The sequence below is a fragment of the Mustela erminea genome, chromosome 2 (assembly GCF_009829155.1).
Source record: "Mustela erminea isolate mMusErm1 chromosome 2, mMusErm1.Pri, whole genome shotgun sequence".
Classification (NCBI taxonomy): Eukaryota; Metazoa; Chordata; class Mammalia; order Carnivora; family Mustelidae; genus Mustela; species Mustela erminea.
In genome coordinates this window covers 27,241,672-27,261,170 of record NC_045615.1, presented here as the reverse complement: position 1 = coordinate 27,261,170, position 19,499 = coordinate 27,241,672, and the positions used below count along the sequence as shown (strand labels likewise).

The 19,499-nt window shown below is 36.3% G+C and overlaps 1 protein-coding gene across 7 annotated transcripts in view; it reads right to left on the bottom strand.

Annotated features, from left to right (window-relative positions):
• The window catches only part of NEK1 (NIMA related kinase 1), a 216,186-nt gene that overhangs the window by 60,304 nt on the left and 136,383 nt on the right, over positions 1-19,499 (bottom strand). For all 7 annotated transcript variants that reach the window (XM_032332563.1, XM_032332561.1, XM_032332564.1 and 4 more), the window contains one exon: positions 12,040-12,192. In XM_032332563.1, the coding sequence (XP_032188454.1) occupies positions 12,040-12,192 (153 nt within the window). The remainder of the gene's footprint in view (positions 1-12,039; positions 12,193-19,499) is intronic.

Here is a 19,499-nt window from a genome sequence, read left to right as displayed (position 1 = left end):
TTCAATTCGCATGGCCACCTCCAGCTGCAAAACAGAAGCTGGGAATGTAGTTTCCCAGCAGACTGCCATGTGCCAACCCAAACCAATGGTGGGCACGTGGAGAGTCTATTACTAAAAAAGAGGAAGGGAAAATTGGATGCTGAAGGACAGTAGCAATTTTCTACCACATATGGTCTCTTTCCCACTCTCTCTTACACACCACCCCTCCACACACACACACACACACCTCACAAATGCCAGTAAAATGTGGGAATATATCAAGAAAAACAAAGCAGTAAGAGATCTAACATTAGGTAGGACAAGTTAAGGGAGAGGCCAGGATGACATCTTTACAGGAGTCCAAAGAAAAAATTTGTCTAATTTGGAGGTCAGAGGGATTCCAAAGAAATGCTTCCAAGATTATACCAATATAATACCTAATGTATTGGGATGCTCCAAGAAAAGATAAACATATTTAGGGGATAATATGCAGCAAACTAGAAACAACTATATGAAAAACAAAGCAAAAAGTAATTACTCACTAAAGGGCAAATAAAATACTATGCAAAAAAGAAAAGTAGTTATGGTACAATATATCTTAGTCATAACAATACCAATACTGTATGTTGATTTAACCAAAAATCTAACTATATTTGAGGACGTTAAAAATGGTATGTGTAGGGCACCTGGGTGGCTCAGTGGGTTAAAGACTCTGCCTTCGGCTCAGGTCATGATCCCAGCATCATAGGATCGAGCCCCACATCAGGCTCTCTGCTTGCGGGGAGGCTGCTCCCCCCTCTCTCTCTGCCTGCCTCTGTCTACTTGTGATCTCTGTCTGTCAAATAAATTAAAAAAAAAAAAAAAGAATGGTATGTGTAGATGTATATGATGAGATCAAGAGGGAAAAGAACAGATGAGAGGCAGCTAAATCCTCATCTTCCAAAATAAGTCCATATGTAATACCTAAAACTGCGGGAATTTTTTTTTTTTTAATCAAGAAGTAATAGTAGAGGTATTTGCTTTATACCTATGTGGAGAAATAAAAAAACAAGAGAGCTGAAAGTGGGTGACTCTGGGAAGCAGAATATAAGGCAAGGAATGAGGTCTAGGGACTGCTGTTTTTGCTAAAAACAACAACAACAACAAAACTTTCAGAGCTACTTGGCATTTTAAATTATGTGCACAGAGATAACTTTATAACAACTAAAATTTAAAATTAAAAAAATTATGTGATTAATGAAAACATATCTGGGTAGAAGTGTTATGGGTAATTTTAATTTCCTAAAGTATTTTTTTTGGTATTTTCAACATGTTTTACAACACTGAAAATATAATATTATAGTCAAGAAAAAAAAAAAACAGTTGAAGAAAAGTAGCAGATGGACATTTGTTCCTGGCCATGATAATAAAACTCATACTGGATTAATCTCCCACTAAAAATAAGTAGAAATGATAGACAAAAAATATTGAAAACCTGTATGGAGTCACTGGAGAATAACTGATGCAGGCAAGGACTAATGGACTTCAACTGAGAGAAGGTAAACATATGAGATGAGCTCAACTTCATCCCAGCTTTTCTCTGAGGGCATTTTCTAAATATCAGCGCAGGTAAATAGATTATAAGTAGAAAGCAACAGTCTTACCATGTTAGAAGTGACTCAGACTTGAATGACAAAATCATGGAAAAGAATAAGTCACCAATAAGTAACTCTTAAATCTATGCAAAAGTCCTCTAACAAGGATAAAACAACAAAAATTCCCCTCTGGCTCTTAATCTCAAAAACAAACTGAGGGTTGCTGGCGGGAGGGGGAAGGGGAGGGAGAAGGTGGTGGGGTTATGGACATTGGGGAGGGTATGTGCTACGGTGAGTGCTGTTAAGTGTGTAAAACTGGTGATTCACAGACCTGTACCTCTGGGGCTAATACTACATTAAATGTTTATTTAAAAAAAAATAAAAAATTATTTTAAAAAATCCCCTCTGTTTTTGGCTAACTCCTAAACTATGCATGCATAAAGCAGTACTCCAAGAAATTCAGCAGGTGTAATAGCAGTTAGGAGAATAAAATGCTGAGGAAAGATTTGACTAGTTGGGTGGTATTTGGGAGAGAGATTACTGGAGATCAAGCCCCACTGTAAGGGCTACATGTTGAAATAAGTTAAAAACTACAAAAACAAGCAAACAGAGCATAACAGAAGTCTAATACAAACCTCAATAGTTTCAAGGTAATCTGCTGGTATTATTTAGTTTTAAGATAACACTATCCAGAGGCTATTAAACTTTTCAACCACAATGTCTGGCATACAATCAAATATTATAAAACACAAGTACAACAATTATAACCTGTGTCCTGGTTTTGTATAATCTATGGGTTAAAAACAGTTTTTACATTTTTTAAGTGCTGTAGAAAAAACATTTTTTTTTTAAAGATTTTATTTATTTATCTTAGAGAGAGAACGCGCTCTGTTGAGCACAGGGAGGAGCAGAGGGGAGGATGAGAATCTGAAGCAAACTCTGCACTGAGCACAGAGAGCAAAGCAGGGCTTGATGGCCTGACCCGCAAGATCATGACCTGAACTAAAACCAAGAGTCAGACACTTAACTGACTGAGCCACCCAGGTGTCCCTGTAGAAAAATTTTAAAAGAAGAGGAATATGGATCATATGGACTCATAAATCCTAGAATGCCTAAAATCTCACAATTTATTGACTTCGGTCATAAATTATGGTTTAAAAAAATAGAAAATGACTGAAAAACAAGAAAAACAGAAACAGATAATAATAGAAACATAAATAGATACCTCAGGTATTAAATTTATGACATAGGTACTTTGAAATAATTTTGAACAGTATGTTCAAGAAAAAAGAGGGAGAGATGGGCCAAAGGGATAAATCTATGGGCATTTTCAAGAGAGAAGTGAAATCTATAAAAGAAGATAAATGGACATTCTAGCATAGAAAAATGCAATATCTGATATTATGAACTCACTGGACTCATTTGGAGACCTCAGAAGGTTAGAGACCACAGAAGACAGAGTTAGTGAAATGACAGATCGATACAAATGTAGGCGTACCTTGTTTCACCGCATTTTATAGATAATTGTGTTTTTTTTACAAATGTAAGGTTGACGGCAACCCTGCATTAAGCAAGTCTATTGGTGCCACTTTTCTAACAGTGTTTGCTCACTCTGTGTCTCTGTTGCATTTTGCTAATAGCGGTATTTCACCTTTTCATTATTAAATTTGTTATTTAATAACAAATTTGATATGGCCATCTGCGATTAGTGATGATGACTTGCTTAAAGCTCAGATGATGGTTAGTATTTTTTTAGCGATAAGTACTTTTAAATTAAAATGTGTACACTGCCTTCTTAGAATGTTATTATACACCTAACAGACTATAGTGTAGTAAATAAAACTTCTCTATGCACTGGGAAACCAAAAAATTCATTTGCTCGCTTTATTGTGATATTTGCTTCACTGCAGTGGTCTGAAACTGAACCCACCATATCTCAGAGGTATGCCTGTATTCATACTGAAGCAAAAATGAAGAAAATATTTAAAAAGCTTTAAAGACCAAAACAAACATGATAAATTCAAAAGGTCTGATATATGTGTAAATAGAGTCCAAAAAGAAAAAGAGAAATAACTGGGAAGAATATAGAAAGATCTAATGAATACAATCTTCCTCAAATTGAAAGAAAATATATCAACCTTTAGGTTTAAGAAGCTGAAAAAACCTACAGCAGGTTAAAGACAAAGGAAACTACATCTACTCATATCACAGTAAAACTTGAAAAACAAAGAAATACTACTAAAAAAGCTCAGAAAAAAACATATTGCTTTCAAAGGAACAAAAATAAGACACATAAATGACATATAATTATGGAAGCTGGAAGAAAAGGTACAAAGAACAAAATGAAATAAAGCAAAAACAACCCCCTCCTTAAGAAACCCTAACTACTTAGCATTTAGTACACTGAGAATATTACTTAAAACTGGAAGTGAAATAAAGATCTTTTCAGACAAACAAAAGCTTAGAGGATTTATACAGGGCAGATCTGCACTGCAGGAAATACCAAAGTCAATTTAAAAGAAAAAAATATCAAATGGAAATATGTAATCTCAGGAAGGAATAAAGAACATTGTAAAGAATAAACTGTGGGTAAATGTAAATGAATACTGATTATTGCTTAGCATAATAATGCCTTATGAGCTACATAAGATATATGTTAGTAAAGTATGTACTAAGCAAAAGGATTAGAAGGGATAGTGTAATATTGTTAAAAGGCTCATATGCGGTTTGAGAAGCAATATGAATACTAAATTAAGGTAGATCTGAATGAGCATTACGGTAGAATTAAGCATACAATTTGTAATCTCTACGATCAAAACAAAAGAGTAAATGAAAAATGTATAATTAAAACAAATAGAAGAGAAAAATGAAATGCCTGATCAGTTCAAAGAGAGGGAAAAATGGTACAAGAATAAGGAAACAAAGTACAGATGGAATACATAAAAACACATAGCAAGACTGTGCACAGAGTAAAGAGCAAACCATATCAGTAATTATATTAATGCATGAACAAACTAAACAGATGAAAAGACAAAGAAAGTCAGGTTGGATCTGAAATGAGAGAAACATATAAATCTAAGAAATCAGAGAAATTAAAGATACAGAAAAAGTATAACAAGCAAACATTAACAAAAAATGCTATACCTACATAACATAAGATAAAGTAGACTTTAAAGAAGTAATGTTACTAGAGATAAATTTATTATGTCATAATAATAAAAATGGTCAATACAACAGGAAGATGTACAAAAAGGTTAATGCAACCACTTAAACAATATAATGCAACAACCTAAACAATTAGTACACAATTTAAATTGTCATACAATTTAATAACTTAGTTCAAGTAGCAAAATACTATAGAATTAAAAGGAGAAAATGAGGGGCACCTGGATGGCTCAGTGGGTTAAAGCCTCTGCCTTTAGCTCGGGTCCCGATCCCAGGTCCTGGGATCGAGCCTCACATCAGGCTCTCTGCTCTGCAGGGAGCCTGTTTCCTCCTCTCTCTCTTTCTCTGCCTACCTCTCTGACTACTTGTGATCTCTGTCTGTCAAATAGATTAAAAAAAAAAAAAGGAGAAAATGACACAAATCTACTTGGGAGATCTTAACACTCTTCTCTCAATAATTGATAAAACAACCAGATGAAAATAGTAAAAATACAGACTTGAATATAATGATTAAACAACTTGACACAGAACATACATACACTACCCAATAACTTTCCAAGTACATACGAAACATTTACCAATACAGACTGTAAGTTGGGCAATGAAGCAAGTTTCCAAATTTCAAGATGAAAATCATACACAGTATGATGTTCTGTGACCACAATACAATGAATCTAGAAAGCAGTAACAAAAAGACAACTAGGAAGACTAAAAAATGTTAACAAATTAATTGCCACATACTTGTAAATAATCTAAATATCCACAAGAAATTATAACATAAAGCGAATCCATAACTGAAATCTTCTTACAGAGATAACTCCAAGTCCCTGTGGCTTCATAGTTGAATTCTTCCAAATCAAGGAAAAAATACTAATTTTTTACAAAGTTTTCCAGAAAATAGGAAAAAAAGGAATATTCCCCAGCTTGTTTTATAATGTCAGCAAAACCTTGATACCCAAACACCACTAGCACATTACAAAAAAAAGCAAAATCATAAGTGAACATCTTCCATGAGTTATTTTCTCTGACAGTGGTTGGGAGAGTTACATATTTAGAAGGAAAGAACAGTCAAATGTGAGAAAAAGTTTTACAGCAACATACATCAATCAAATATTTAAAGAGAAAGAAATTCTGAGAAGTTAGCAAAGAACGCTGTTTTTAAAAGATTTTATTTGACAGACAGAGATCACAAGTAGGCAGAGAGGCAGGCAGAGAGAGAGAGGTGGAAGCAGGCTCCCTGCTAAGCAGAGAGCCTGATGTGGGGCTCGATCCCAGGTCCCCAGGATCATGACCTGTGCAAAAGGTAGGGGCCTTAACCCACTGAGCCACCCAGGTGCCCCAAGAATGCTATTTTTAAAAATTTCCCTGAATCCCTGCACAAAACAGAAAAAAAAAAAAAAGAAAAAAAAAAAACCCCCAACAGGATAGCAGAACCATATAACCATGAATAACATCTAAACCAAATCCAGGTGACAAGGTATCCTCACAAACTCCCAATTATGTGTGAATGGGGACAAATCACTGACACCTTCAAACTCATGTAGTAAAAGCATCTGCACAAAAGAGGGAAATAGAAGGGCACCTGACAGAACCTAAATCAGAAGAAACTCCAAAATAGCCAGCAGGTATTCACAAGAAAGCATCATGGGTCAGTTTAAGAAAAGCAGCTGAAATGGGAATAGTTTTTATACATTTTAATTTGCAAGTAAATGGAAGGGGTAAATGGAGAAGTCAGAAAGCGTTGGGGAAGTGTGGGTCTGAGATTCTCAAAACTAACCAGTTGAAACCCCCTTCTAGAACCAAGCCTCATACTCAGGAGAAATTACTGGTAGGAGAATCCAAATTGATCTTTGCAGGGATAATAGAAAACAAAGGAAAGAGAAAGTAGGGGAGAGGAGCAGAGACAGAAGAGCTCAGAAACTACAAGGTTATAATTTTAAAATACTTAATGAAAATAAAAGAAAAGGAAGCCCTAAGTGATGAAGTGAGAAAAGCCTCTACTCTCCTAAAAGTTTAGTAAAACTAATTTCACATGAAAATAAGTAACCGAGGATTATTGTTGACTTCTGTCCAAGTTGTAAGAACAAAACAGAATAAGAAGTAATGTCCCCAAAGACTGGTGTTCCCTAACTTTGGCACTACTAAATTAGATAATTAATTGTTTTGGAGAACACTTGTTATAGTACACATTGTAGAAGATTTACCAGCTTCTTTGGCCTATACCTACTAGATACCTACAGTACCCCTCCCAGTTGATAACCAAAAATGTTTCCCAAAAATGCCAATTGTCCTCTGTGAGTAGAATCACCCTCAGTTGAGAAGCACTGCCACATATAACTGAAACCCACAAAAAAACCTAAAACTATAACCTATTTAAATATCTGTTAGTAAAATTAAGAATATGATACATTAGAGAATATAAATTACAATGAGAAAATAATCAGAAATGAGGGAGTTGATAGTTAAAAACCAGAAAAAAATCTTATAAATAAATATCCTATAATAAACACAAGATCATCTACACAAAAGATAAAATGTCTTAAGAGCTATAAAAGGTGAACAGGAGAAAAAAATTTAATTAAAAAATGAGAGGGACTCGGGGGTAGTTTAGTCAGTTAAGTGTCTGCCTTTGGCTCAGGTCACGATCCCAGGGTCCTGGGACTGAGTCCTGCATCGGGTTCCTTGGTCAGCGGGGAGCCTGTTCCTCCTTCTGCCTGCCTGTCTCTCTCTTTCTGACAAATAAACTCTTTTTTAAAAAGTGAGAAAAAGGATTTAAGAGAAAGTGAGAGATATTAAAGATGAAAAATATAAAAAATACAAATAGTAGAAGTTCCTGAAAAAGATTTAAAGAACAGAAAACTAGGAAAACTACAATTCAATAACACTTTCCTAAGATTGTGGGGGAAGACTGGAGACCGTGTATTAAAAAGATACACTATGATAAGAAAAACGTAAACTCTAAAAAAAAAATTAATGAAGAATTAGGTAAAGAGATATTCCATGTTTGTGGATAGGAAGACGCAATACTGTCAAGATGTCAGTCCTTTCCACTCTGATCTACGGATTCAGTGCAATCTCAGTCAAAATCCCAGCAAGTTATTTTGTAGATATCAACAAACTGATTCTAAAAGTTTATATGAAGAGACAAAAGACCCAGAGAAGCCAACACAATATTGAAGGAGAATACAGTTAAAGGAATGACACTACCCAACTCCAAGACTTAGTATAAAGCTACGGAAATCAAGACAGCATGGTATTTGTTCTTTGTTAAAGAACAAATAGATCAATGAAACAGAACATAGGTCAGAAACAGACCTATATAAATATGGTCAACTGATCTTTAACAAAAAAGCAAAGGCAATTCAATAGTACTGGAACATCTGGACATCCCAGTCCCTTTTCCCCAAACACATTATCTAGACACAGACCTTATACCATTGTCAAAAATGTACTCAAAACTGAACAAAGACGTAGATGTAAAACACAAAATTATAACATTAGAGAAGAAAATCCAGATGACCTTGAGTTTGGCAATGACTTTTTAGATATACCACCAAAGGCATGATCCACCAAAGACAGAATTAATAAGCTGGACTTCACTAAAATTTAAAATTTCTGCTCTATGAAAGACATTATCAAGAAAATGAGAAGATAAGCCACAGACTAGAAGAAAGTATCTGCAAAAGGCAAAGACTTAAAATACTGTTAACCAAAACATACAAAAAACTCTTACAGCTCCACAATTAAAAAAACCTGAACAATCCAATTTAAAAATGGACTAAAAGGGCACCTGGGTGGCTAAGTGGGTTAAAGCCTCTGCCTTCGGCTCAGGTCACGATCCCAGGGTTTTAGGATCAAGCTCGACATCGGGCTCTCTGCTAAGTGGGGAGCCCTCTTCCTCCTTTCTCTCTCTGCCTGCCTCTCTGCCTACTCGTTGTGATCTCTGTCAAATAATAAGTAAAATCTTTAAAAAAAAACAAAACAAAACAAATTGTGGTATATCTCTACAATGTAATATTATTTAGCATTAAAAATAAATGAAGTATCATATGATGAAAAGACATGGAGAAAAGGTAAAATGCATATTACTAACCAAAGAAGCCAGTCTGAAAAGACTACATATTGTATGATTCCAACCACGACATTCTAGAAAAGGCAAAACTAATGAGATAGTATAAAGATTGGTGGTTGCTAGGAGTTCTAAAGGAAGGAGGAATAAATAGGTAGAACACAGGGATTTTTTAGGGCAGTAAACTGTTTTGTATGATATTATAATAGTGGATATATATCACTATATATTGTCAAAATCCATGAAAAATATAACATCAAGAGTGTACTTTAATGTCTACCATGGATTTGGGGTGATCATAATGTGTCAATGTTGGTTCACCAATTGTAACCACTTTGGAGAAGGGATACTGATGGCTGGAAGGCTGAGCATACATTAGAGGAAGGGATGTACAACTCTTAGAGGAATGGATGTCCAATTCTTGATTTGGGCTCTGGTCATGATCTCAGGGTCATGAGACTGAGCCCTGCATTTGGGGTGGTTAGTGCTCAGTGGAAAGGCTGCTTGAGATTCTCTCTCTCCCCATCGTACACTTTCAAATAATAAATACATAAATCTTAAAAAAAAAAAAAAAAAGGAAGAAAGTCTCAAGACAAACTGCTATTAACATGCAAAATCTCTGGTCATATTGTTCACAGGAGCCCTTCTATTACAAAAAGAACTTAAGATAATCAAATTGATGAGAAACTGGCATAAAGATTGGAAGACTAGAGAACCACTGCAGGTCCTTTATGTTCCTCATTAAATCCACAAAACAACCCTTAATAACAGTGTTTCTATCCTACATATGGAGAAGCTGAATGTCAAAGTCAGTGGAACTTGTCCATGGGCAAATGTCACTGGGCAAGTGACTGAACCAGAATTGGACCAGAGCCCATTCTCCTCCCACAGCATGAAGTTGCTCCCACATACATATTAAATAAACCCTTTTTCTCTTTGCATATACGGGGATTGTGTATTCCCTGGAACTTCATTCTCTTCCTTATTTACCCATCGAGCTCTTTTTCTATTTTTGGCCTAGCTCAAATCACTTGTTCTCTCTGTGGCTTTCTCTGATCCAAAGGGCCTTATCATCCTTATCAAAATTATACAGTACTGACAACGTAAAGCCTCCTAATCTGTGGCTCCATACCATTACACATACAACACTTCCAACATAGACTTTGTCACATATGATTTCTAGGTGATAAGAAACTGTGACTTGTGTTAAAATCCCAGCACAGAGTATATTCTAAGTAAATATAGTTAGGGAAAAAATTAAAGAGGACAGATGACAACTCTAAGAAGTCTTTAAGTATCCGAGATAAAGTTAAACATCTCTACTCTACCTCTTAACTTTGTGCATACTTTTATCCCTGACTTTTTCATGCAATATTACCACTTATTTGTTTTCATTTGTATCTGTCCTCTGAGAGCAAGGATGATCATTTTACTCTTTGTAGCTTTACTGCTTAACACATGGGAGTAGGAATAGCTAATTAGTGTTCTATAAATATTCGATAAATTGAAGTTTAAAAAAAGTTAAGACAAATCATAAATTACTTCTCAGTTCCAATTCTCTGAAGATGGATTATTTAAAAATGAAGAAGACCTGCCTTCACACTGCCTAGGTATTATTATATACCAAATTACATACATTAAGCAATAATGGTTTTACATAAAAGAAATCAGTATCTAATGTTTTTAAAGTAATAGTTCTAATGAGGATAAACATATAAAGAACTTTCAGATTACAAAATAATCTCAATTTTTTATCATTATTTTTGAAAATGTTTTAGCCCAGAGGCATTCTTTGTCCTGAATAAAGCCTTGGGCATTTTGACAATAGGATCAGACTAAGATATAAGAATATTGTTACTAGTATTTTTGTTTTTGATCAGTGTCTAGCATACAACTGCACAATTTCCAAACACAAGACTGTGAACAATTACAAATACACATATTTTGTGTACTTACCCTTTCTTCAAACATGTAATTATATATACAATTTCTTTTCAAATTGCTTTTTTCTAAAGAAAGTGCTAGAATGATCAAAAAAAAAAGTAAAAAAAATAAGTCTACTTTTTACACTTTAATAACATGTGTTCAGGTTTATCTCACTGGCATATTGGTACCTGGCTAATTTCTTTAAATACACTGTGAATAACCTTACCTCCTATGTTATTTTTTTTTTTGTCAGTTCCAATGTAAGCATCACTCTAATTCAGAGAATTCTCTATATTCAATATTCTCCATATTTAAATAATCCATCTTCAGAGAACTGGAACTGAGAAGTAATTTATTATTTTTCTTTTTTTAACTTCAATTTACCAACTATTTATGGAACACTAATTAGCTGTTCCTACTACTATGTGTTAAGCAGTAAAGCTATAAAGAGTAAAGAGATCATCCTTGCTCTCAGAGGACAGGTACAAATGAAAACAAATAAGTGGTAATATTGCATGAAAAAGGCAAGGATAAAAGTATGCATAAAGTTGACAGAGACAGTTAAGAGGAAAAAAAGAGACTGAGAGAACACAGGAGTGACACACTTTCATGTCTAGACACAAATTCTGAAAAAAGAAAAACCATATTCAGCCCCTCATTTGAATAAGGTTTAAAGTCTGAAAACACCTGTTTTATATATGGACAATCTTCATATGCATAGCTGTAATACCAAGACCCATAATACTTATGGAATACAAATGTTTTCCTCCTGCTTCACAATTCAACCTTCCCAGTCTTCAGCTGTCAGTCATAGCTACTACAGATATCTTTATTCAACCTAATTCGAGAATCTACATGCATTGCTCCTGTATCTTTCTTCATGTAAAATGATGTTTTGACTGTTCTGCTTTTCTGTCTCACCCTAAACAGACTTCCATTTCCTTTTAAGATCCCATCCCGGTTATGTCAGGTCAAAATTCAAGACTACAATTTTGAGACAACTCCTCAGAAATACAACTATTTTCCACCTAACTAGAAAATTATTATGACAAAAATATCATCACTTAAAGTAATCATATCTTAAAAATACAATTTGAAATTTTTAAAAAAGATTTTATTTAATTATTTGACAGAGAGAGAGAAAGCACAAGCAGGGAGAATAGAGGGAGAAGCAGGGAGCCTGATGCGGGGCTCCATCCCAGGACGCTGGGATAATGACCTGAGCCAAAGGCAGATGCTTAACTGACTGAGCTACTCAAGTGCCTCTATAATTTAAATTTTAATAACATTACTTCTATTATAGAAAAACAACTTGTTTCTGCTTACCACTTCTAATGGTTGTGATTTCCAATAGTTCTGTCTGAAGTTGTAGTTCAGCTTCTCCAAGTATCTTTAGAACTGAATCTGTAGGGCTTCTCCCCCACACTTTTCTTGGAGATCCACCAGGATCTAATTTAATAACTTCTCCCACTGCATGTTCTATAATAAAAGACACAAAAACAAATTTCACTGATAGAATATAATACTATCACTGTATTATAAAGCAGATTTAAACATATGCTGCTGATTTTTTTTTTTTTTTGAGATTTTATTTATTTGAGAGAGAGAGACAGAGAAAGCGTGAGAGGGGAGAAGGTCAGAGGAAGAAGCAGACTCCCGTGGAGCTGGGAGCCCGACGTGGGACTTGATCCTGGACACCGGGATCATGAACTGAGCCGAAGGCATTTGCTTAACCAACTGAGCCAACCAGGCGCCCCTATGCTGATGATGTTTTAAAAAATACTTTCAGGGGCACGTGGTGGCTCAGTTAAGCATCTCTCTCTCTCTCTCTTTTTTTTTTTGGTTGTATATAAGAATTTTTTTTCCCTATTAACATATAATGTATTATTTGTTTCAGGGGTACTGATCTGTGAATCATTCATCAGTCTTACACAATTCACAGCACTCACCACAGCACATACCCTCACCAATGTCAACCACCCAGCCATCCCAACCTGCCCATCCCCCTTCCCTCCAGCAACCCTCAGTTTGTTTCCCATGATTAAGAGTCTCTTATACTACATGGAGCCCTGGGTGTGGTGCATAAACAATGATTCTTGAAACACTGAAAAAAAAAAAAAATTTTAAAGAGTCTCTTATAGTTTGTCTCCCTCTCTGGTTTTGTTTCATTTTTCCCTCCCTTCCTTTATGATCCTCAGTCTTGTTTCTCAAATTCCTCATATCAGTGAGATCTTATGATAACTGTCTTTCTCTGACTGACTTATTTCGCTTAGCGTCATAGCCCAATTAGGCTGCATAATATTCCATTGTCTATACCATTGTCTATACACCACATCATCTTTATCCATTCATCTGTTGATGGACATCTAGGCTCTTTCATAGTTTCGTTATTGTGGACATTGTTGCTATAAACATTGAGGCGCATGTGCCCCTTCAGATCACTACATTTGTATCTTTAGGGTAAATACCCCATAAACAATTGCTGGGTCATAGGGTAGGTCTATTTTCAACTTTTTGAGGAACCTCTATACTGTTTTCCAGAGTGGCTGCACAAGCTTGCATTCCCACCAACAGTATAGGAGGGTTCCCCTTTCTCTGCAACCTCGCCAACACCTGTTGGTTCCTGACTGGTTAATTTCAGCCACTCTGACTGGTGTGAGGTGGTATCTCACTGTGGTTTTGATTTGTATTTCCCTGATGCTGAGTGATGTTGAGCACTTTTTCATGTGTCTGTTGGCCATTTGGGTGTCTTCTTTGCAGAAGTATCTGTTCACATACACTTGTGCCCATTTCTTGATTGGATTATTTGTTCTTTGGGTGTTGAGTTTGGTAAGTTCTTTATGGATTTTGGATACTAGCCCTTTATTTGATATGTCATTTGCAAATATCTTCTCCCATTCTGTCAGTTGCTTTTTGGTTTTGTTGAGTGTTTCCTTTGCTGTGCAAAAGGTTTTTATCTTGATAAAAACCCCAGTGGTTCATTTTTGCCATTGCTTCCCTTGCCTTAGGAGATGTTTCTAGGAAGAAGTAAGCATCTGACTCTTGATTTTGGCTCAGGTCATGATCTTGAGGTCATGAGACGGAGCCCAGGTCAGGCTTTGCGCCCAGTGGGGAGTTTGCGTCTCTCCCTCTGGCCCTCCCCCTGCTTGCTCTCTCTTTTTCACTCAAATAATCTTTAAAAAATTTTTTTAAAAATAAAAGACTTTCAGAAAATGATAGAATGAATGATGAATGATATTACTAATATTAGTAGTAAAAATATGGACAAATGCCTTTTAAAATACTTATGGGGGGCTCAGTTGGTTAAGCATCTGACTCTGGATTTCAGCTCAGGGCCATGAAATCAAGCCCTTTGTTGGCTCTGGGCTCAGAGACGAGTCTGTTTGGGTTTCTCTCCTTCTCCCTCTGTACCCGCCCTCAAATAAATGAATAAAATCTTTTAAAAATATCGTGGGAGGGCAGAATCAATATGGCAGAGTAGGAAGATCAAGAACCCAAGACTTCTTTAAAAAAAAAAAAAAAGATTTTATTTATTTATTTTAGAGAGACAGAGATAGCACAAGGAGGGAGGAGAAGAGAAACAAGCAGACTCCCCTCTGAGCAGGGAGCCCAATGCTGGGCTTGGTACCAGGACCATGACTTCTGAAGGCAGATGCCTAGCTGACTGAGCCACCCAGGCACCCTAAAAACCAACTCCTGTTGTGGATACACCAGAATATACAACTATATATAGAACATCTACCTCTGAGAATGAAATAAAGACTAGCAGAACAGATCATGTAGAACGAAAAATATGAAGAAAAAGCCACATTGAGATTATTAGAGAGTGGAGACACAATTTAGTCAGGGCCCACATCCCTGGCACAGTGACCCACAAGTGAATGATATCACAACTACAGAGGCCCTTCCTGAGGACTGAGGGGTCTGAGCCTCACATGAGGTTCCTCAGCCCAGGGGACCTGCATCAGAAAGACAAGAACCTATAACATTTGCTTTGAAGACCAAGGATGCTTGCTTATATTTGGGAGAGCCAGAGAACAGAAGGAAACAGAAACTCTACTCTTAAAGAGCATATGCACAATGTCACTGACTCCAACACAGTGTAGCAGTTTGAAAACTATCTGGACTACAAGTAAAGGAAATCCACTGACTAACTGTCAGCGGGGCAGGGATCTGTTGGAAAAGTTCACCATGGATGCAAGTGCTAATGTGTACACTTTTTCATATCTTCCTTCTAACTAGCTGACTCAGCACTGGTGGGCGCCATTTATTTATTTATTTATTTATTTTTATTTCTATCTTCCTTCCTTTCTTTTCTTTCCTTCTTTCTTTAAGATAGTTATTATTTAATTCATTCATTCATTTAGAGAGTGCAAGCAGGGGAGGTGCAGAGGGAGAAAGAGTATCCCAAGCAGACTCAGCAGACTCAGCCCTGAGTGCACAGCCCAATGTAGGGCTTGACTCTACTACCCAGGATCATAACCTGAGCCAAAAACAAGAGTTGGACACTCAGTCTACTGAGTCACTAAGGTTCCTGTGATAATTGCCATTTCTGACACTCTCCACTTACAGTGCTAGCACCACCAGCTCTATCCTGGCATTCCCCTGTGGATTTGCCCCAAACAACCTATCCATCCAGGCCCAGAGTCCCTTCCCTAACACGCCTTTAAGTTGGTCAGGAGCCCCTCCCAAGCAATTCCTTCTCCAATTACTCCCCAAGGGCACCATCAGGCAGAACCTCAGGCTCACCTCCTAAGTGAGCCCAATCTGGGGAGTCGGTCCTTAATATTAGAACACTTAGAAAGTTGCAGCCAGATCTCACAACAATTCACACTGAGGGCCAGCCCCACTTAGCAGTATACATGCAGCAGTGAAAGACCTCACAGACAGCTGCCTAAACCAGTGAGTTTGCAATAATCTTGACCAAGCTACAATAGAAGGGTACAAGCAGCCCCCACCCACCATAAGGAACACTCCTGGGAACCTGGCTCAGGTGACCATGGGAGTTTGTGCTACTAGGCCCCTTCTGCATAAAGCCATTCCTTCAAAATCTGGAGGTATAACTAATCTACCTAACACAGAAACACAGAGAGGCAAAATAAGGAAACAGAGAAATATGTTCCAAATGAAAGAACAAAACAAACCCTTAGAAAAAGAACTAAACGAAATGGAGACAAGCAATCTACCAGATAAAGAATTCAAAGTAATGGTCATAAAGATGTTTACTGAACTCGGAAGAAAAGAACAGGGTGAGAACTTCAACAAAGAGACTGAAAATATAAAAAGAACCAATCAGAGCTAAAGAATACAATAACTGAAATAAAAAGTAAACTAGAGGGGCACCTGGGTGGCTCAGTGGGTTAAAGTCTCTGCCTTCAGCTCAGGTCATGATCCCAGGGTCCTGGGATCGAGCCACACATTGGGCTCTCTGCTCTGCAGGGAGCCTGCTTCCTCCTCTCTCTGCCTGCCTCTCTGCCTACTTGTGATCTCTCTCTGTCAAATAAATAAATAAATTCTAAATAAATAAATAAATAAATAAAACTAAAGGGAATCAATAGCAGATTAGATGATACAGAAGAAAGGATCAATAATCTGGGAAGCAGTGTAGTGGCAATTACCCAATCAGAACGGCAATAAGAAAAAAGAATTTTTAAAAATGAGAAGTTTGGAGCATCAGTGGGTTAAAGCCTCTGACTTCAGCTCACATTGTAGTCTTGGGGTCCTGCAATCGAGCCCCACATCAGGCTCTCTGCTTGGCGGGGAGCCTGCTTCCCCCTCTCCCTCTCTGCCTGCCTCTATGCCTATTTGTGATCTCTGTCTGTCAAATAAATAAATAAAATCTTCAAAAAAAAATTTTTTTTAATGAGAATAGTTTAAGGGACCCTTGGGACAACATCAAGTGCATTATAGGGTCCCAGAAGGAAAAGAGAGAAAGGAACAGAACACCTATCTGAAGAAATAATCGCTAAAAACTTCCCTAACCCGGCCAACGTAAAATACATCAAAGTCCAATAAGGAGAGTTCAAACAAAACAAACCCAAAAAAACCTACACCAAAACATATTACAATGCACTGACAATTAAAAATAAAGAGAGAATCTTTTAAGCAGCAAGAGAAAAACAACTAATTTCTCAGCAGAAACTTTACAGGTCAGAAGAAAGTGGCATGATATACTCAAAGTCCTGAAAGGAAAACCACTTATAAACAAGAATACTCTCCCTGACAAAGTTATCATTCAGAGCTGAAGGAAGATACAGTTTCCCAGACAAGCAAAAGCTAAAAGGAGTTCATCAATGCCAAACTGGCTCTCCAAAATATGTTGAAAGGATTTCATTAAACAAAAAAGAAAAGACTATAACTAGAAATGAGAAAATTATGAAAGAACAAATTTTACTGGTAAAAGGTAAATGTAAAACAAAGGTCATATGGATCAACCACCCTCATATCTAATGTGAAGTTTAAAAGATAAGAATATTACAATCATGTTGTTGGGGAAGGGGATAAAAATGCAGTGCTTTGAGAATGTGCTTGAACCTTCAACTTAAAATAGACTTCTAGATATATAGGATGTTATAACATGAACCTCATGGTACCCATAAAACAAATACCTATACAGAAAAAAATAAAGAGAAAGGAATACAAACATAATACTAAGGGAAGTCACCAAAGCACAAGGGAAAGGAGCGAAAGAAGAAAACAATAACACAGAAGAACTACAAACTACAGAAAACAATAAAGTAAATGGCAATAAGTACATACCTATCAGTAACTATTTTTAATGTAAATAACCTAAACACTTCAAACAAAAGACATAGGATGGTTGAATGGATAAAGAACAAGGTCCATTTATATGCTGCCTACAAGAAATTCACTTAAGACCTAAAGACACACACAGAAAAGTAAAGTGAAGAGATGGAAAAAGATATTCCATGCAAATGAAAAACATAAAGAAAGCCTAGGTGGCAATATTTATAGTAGGAAAAAAAACAAACAGATTTAAAAGAAAGACTGGGGGCACCTGGGTAGCTCAGTGGGTTAAAGCCGATGCCTTTGGCCCAGGTCATGATCTCAGGGTCCTGGGATGGAGTCCCGCACTGGGCTCTCTGCTCAGCAGGGAGCCTGCTTCCCTGTCTCTCTCTGCCTACTTGCATTCTCTCTCTCTATCAAACAAATAAATAAAATCTTAAAAAAAAAAAAAAAAGACTGCAACAAGTGACAATGAAGGTATTACATAATGATTATATGCATCGAAGAAGAGGATAAACCAGGATGAATCCAACCTAGGAGCACGTAAATACATAAAGCAAATACTAACAAACATAAAGAGAGAAAGTGATGGTAATACAGTAACGGCAGGGGACTTTAATATTCTACTTTCATCAATGAATAGATCATCTAGATGGAAAATCAATAGGGAAACATTGGCCTTAAAAAACACATTAGACCAGGTGGACTTAATAGATATATACAAAACATTCCATCCCAAACTAGCAGAATACATATTCTTCCCAAGGGCGCATGAAACATTCTCCAGGATGGATTATACAAAAGCCACAAAACGAATCTCAAATTAAGAAAACTGAAATCATGGGATGCCTGGGTTGCTCAGGTCATGATCCCAGGTCCTGAAACTGAGCCCTGCATCACGCTTCCTGCTCAGCAGGAAGCTTGCTTCTTCCTCTCCCTCTGCTTGTATTCCCTCTTTTGCTGTCTCTCTCTGTCAAATAAATAAATAAATAAATAATCTTTTTTAAAAAAGGAAAGAAAACTGAAATCATATCAAGCAAGCACCTTTTCCAAACACAACAGTATGAAACTAAAAATTAAGCAAAAGAAAGTTGTTTTGTTTCATTTTGTTGAAGCATAAGAAAACTAAAAAACACAAATATGTGAAGGCTAAACAAGAGTATTATATTAATGCATGTTAACTATGCTTCAATAAAAAATAATAAAATATTTATGAATTAGTTTCAAGGAATATAAAAATAGAAAAATTATACTTCTGTAAAATTTTGATTGGAGCAAATTTTTGAAAACTAAGACAAACAATAATTTAGAGTGTACAAAGAGAAGAAATATAAATTAATAATTGTTTCTATAAATTTACTTAAAGAAAATAGGAAAAAAGTTGTAAAATAAATGTCCATATGGTTTAAAGGTAGAGAAGAATATTTCTTAAAAAATTTGTTTTAGTTTAGCTTACATATCATAAGTAGGCAACTGACATTGCCCTTTTTTGGCAATAATAATTCTGGGGAACTATTAAAATAAAATTTAGCAGAGCAAAAAACGGGAAATTATCTATTGTAATTCGAGTCTTTAGAACCTTTTGGAATAATACACAAAACATCTAAGTACTTAGCAGTATAGACAAGGTGCAATCTCACATATTACAGCACAAATAAGTTATATAAAAATTTTTGTGGTGAGGAAAGCCATAGAAGTTTATTAAGTGAAGATACAGAAAAAGCTCTCAAGAGTGAGAGGGAGGGGTGCCTGCGTGGCTCAGTGGGTTAAAGTCTGCCTCCGGCAAGGGTCATGGTCCCAGGGTCCTGGGATCATGCCCCACATCGGGCTCTCTGCTCAGCAGGGAGCCTGCTTCCTCCTCTCCCTCTCTCAGCCTGCCTCTCTGCCTACTTGTGATCTCTATCTGTCAAATAAATACATAAATAAGATCTTAAAAAAAAAAAAAAAGAGTGAGAGGGGCCCCAATCAGGCTGCCCTATAAGTCATATAAAATTTTAATGGTAACTAAATACAAAATGTTGATTCAAATCTACATATAC